Raw genomic sequence first — 2,820 nt, 5'->3', positions numbered from 1 at the left:
ACTTACATTGGGTGCCAGCCATAGCCTACATACTTATAGACCAAGGATTAGGTCCTATATTTTATATTTTTATGCAAAACGGGATTATGTGAAAAGACTTATATATGCTAGTGACGAGACCTGTATTGAACAAGTTAGGATGAATAGATTTGCCTTTTTTAAACTATGTGAGATGTTACAAACGTTAGGGGGATTGAAGTCGTCAAGGAACATGCTTGTTGATTAGCAAGTGGCAATGTTTTTACATATCATTTCCCATCACCTTAAAAATCGAGTTATCAAGCATCACTTTAATAGGTCCGGGGAAACAGTTAGCAGATCATTTCATAGTGTTTTAAATGTTGTCATAAGCTTACAAGTTGTGTTATTTAAAAAGGAAGAGCCAATTACTACACAAGGTGGAAATGGTTTAAGGTATTGGATTGAGTTTTATATATAGCTTGTACATAATTTAGTTGATTTAGATTTAAGTTTAGTATCCTAACTCAAGGTTTTATAACATGTGATATAGAACTGCTTAGGTGCTCTTGATGGAACCCACATCAAGATTAGGGTTCCAACAGTTGATAAACCTAGATATAGAACGCGAAAAGGTGACATAGCAACAAATATGCTAGGTGTTTGTACACCTGATATGCAATTTGTTTATGTTTTTCCTGGTTCGGAAGGTTCTGTTGTTGATGGACGGGTTCTTCGAGATGCCATTAGTAGGAGACATGAACTAAAATTTCCTCATGGTAAACTGGATAGTTAGAGGACTTTGAATTATTCATTAAGATCAAACTTTTTTTAGGGAATTAATCATTTTAAAAAATATATATAGGTTCTTATTATCTAGTTGATACTGGATACACAAATTGTGAGGGATTTCTTGCACCTTTTAGAGGACAACGATATCATTTGACTGAGTGGTGTCAGGGTTATTAGCCAAGTACTCCCCAAGAATTTTTTAATATGAAACATGCCTCAGCACGTAATGTTATTGAAAGATGCTTTGGGTTATTAAAACTTAGATGGGGAATACTTAGGAGTCCATCATTCTATCCTGTAAGGTGCATAATAGAATCATTATTACATGCTGTTTGCTCCATAATTTTATTCGAACCCATATGAGTATTGATCCTATTGAATCGGAGGTGGGAGAAGGATTACCTAGTAATGTGGTAGATGACGATGAACCGAATATCGTAAATATTCATCCATCGGATGCATGGGCTACTTAGAGGATGGAACTAGCCAACCAAATGTTCGATGAATGGCAAGCATCTAGAAATTAGTTAGGTTTAGGGACAAAATGAGTTTAAGTTAATTTGTTTATGTTATTTTATGTATCTAGTTTGTGAAACTTTGGTGGTGTTTGAATTATTTTTTGTATTGTACTAAACTTGTTGAATTATAATTTAATTTCTTTTCATTCATCATGTGTTATAATTTTATAAAGTCTTGAGCTTTTGATTCATGATATTGAACTTAATTTTAATTTTATAAAGTGTTCACCTTTTGATTCATGATATTATACTTAATTTTAATTAGTTTTTTTTTCTTAAGATAATTATGTCAGGTGTTTCAGAATCAAATGTTTCTTCCCAAGCTTCTCGAGGAACCAAAAGGAAATGGGTTCCAGAAGAAGATGCGGCATTGGTTTCTTGCATGGTGGACTTGCACAATGTTGGAACCTTTAATGCTGATACGGGGTTCAAAGCCGGTTATTTAAACGAGTTGGAAAAAATGTTAGAAAAGGCTTTACCCAATGTAATGTTGAAGGCTAGACCTAATATTGAATCGAGGATTGGGTTACTAAAAAAGGATTGGTCAATCGTGTATGACATGCTTAATGGCCAAAACAATAGCGGTTTTTGTTGGGATGAGCATAGGCAGATCGTTGTTGCTGAAGATGCGGTTTGGAACTCTTATTTAAATGTAAGAATTATTTCAAGTCTTTATTATCTTATTTTTACCAAACTTATAACTAATATGATTTCCTCTTTTTTATAGAGTCATAAAGAAGCCGGTCAATTCAGACATCGTAGTTTTCCTTACTACGACCAACTTACTGCCATCTATGCAAGAGATCGAGCGACTGGGAGAGATGCTCAAACAGACGCTGATGTTATTGAAGAAATAAATGTTCAGGATGTACCTACTACAGATATTAATGAAGAAAGAAATGAATTCTATGACTACGAAGCTGATGTCTCTTTGGATGACATGGATGTTTCTGCTACGGAACCGCAACCAGATAGAAACCAAGTGGGGTTCCACATCTTCAAAGAAGAAGAAAAAAAGAATTTTGATGCAAGTGATCATATTTCTTCTTCATTTCATGATGCTGCCACTTTATTGGCAAAAAACATGCGGGCCATTGGCGAACAAATCAGTAGGAGTATTACCTCCGATGTGGTAGTTCAACAAAAGTCAGAAGAATTCCAGATCATCCAAGAAAAAGCTACAAATTTATATCCAACATTATGTGAAATAGAAGGTTTAACTGTGGATGAGCGCTATCGAGCATTGAGCAAAATTCCATATCATCCAACTCAAATGCTCGTTTTCTTTAGTTTACCTTCTGATGTGCGGTTGGAATGGGTCAGAAGATTTCTTGCTGACCATTAAAAATCATGGTTCTGTTGATGATATTTTCGTAACTTTTTCTGTTTGTAATATTTGGGATGGTATGTCATTACAATGTTCTAACTTTGTGATGTTGTAAAACTATATAACATATGGATTATGACATAGAATTTCATGAATTTCATGTAACCTTTTGTTAATATATGAATATTATGTTTATGCAAAATATAATTCTCAAGTTATTTATTA

At 34.0% G+C, this 2,820-nt stretch overlaps 1 protein-coding gene across 1 annotated transcript; it reads left to right on the top strand.

Moving 5' to 3' along the window:
- The first annotated feature begins 1,806 nt into the window (after positions 1–1,806).
- On the top strand, positions 1,807–2,820 carry LOC105798418 (uncharacterized protein At2g29880-like). Its single transcript, XM_012628472.2, has 2 exons — positions 1,807–1,920; positions 1,996–2,820. Exons 1-2 carry the CDS (start codon positions 1,828–1,830, stop codon positions 2,611–2,613), a joined length of 711 nt encoding a protein of 236 aa, XP_012483926.2. The 5' UTR covers positions 1,807–1,827; the 3' UTR covers positions 2,614–2,820.

Source organism: Gossypium raimondii, chromosome 9, assembly GCF_025698545.1.
Source record: "Gossypium raimondii isolate GPD5lz chromosome 9, ASM2569854v1, whole genome shotgun sequence".
NCBI lineage: Eukaryota > Viridiplantae > Streptophyta > Magnoliopsida > Malvales > Malvaceae > Gossypium > Gossypium raimondii.
The sequence above is the reverse complement of the archived record's forward strand: the minus strand, read 5'-3'. Positions and strand labels throughout refer to the sequence as shown.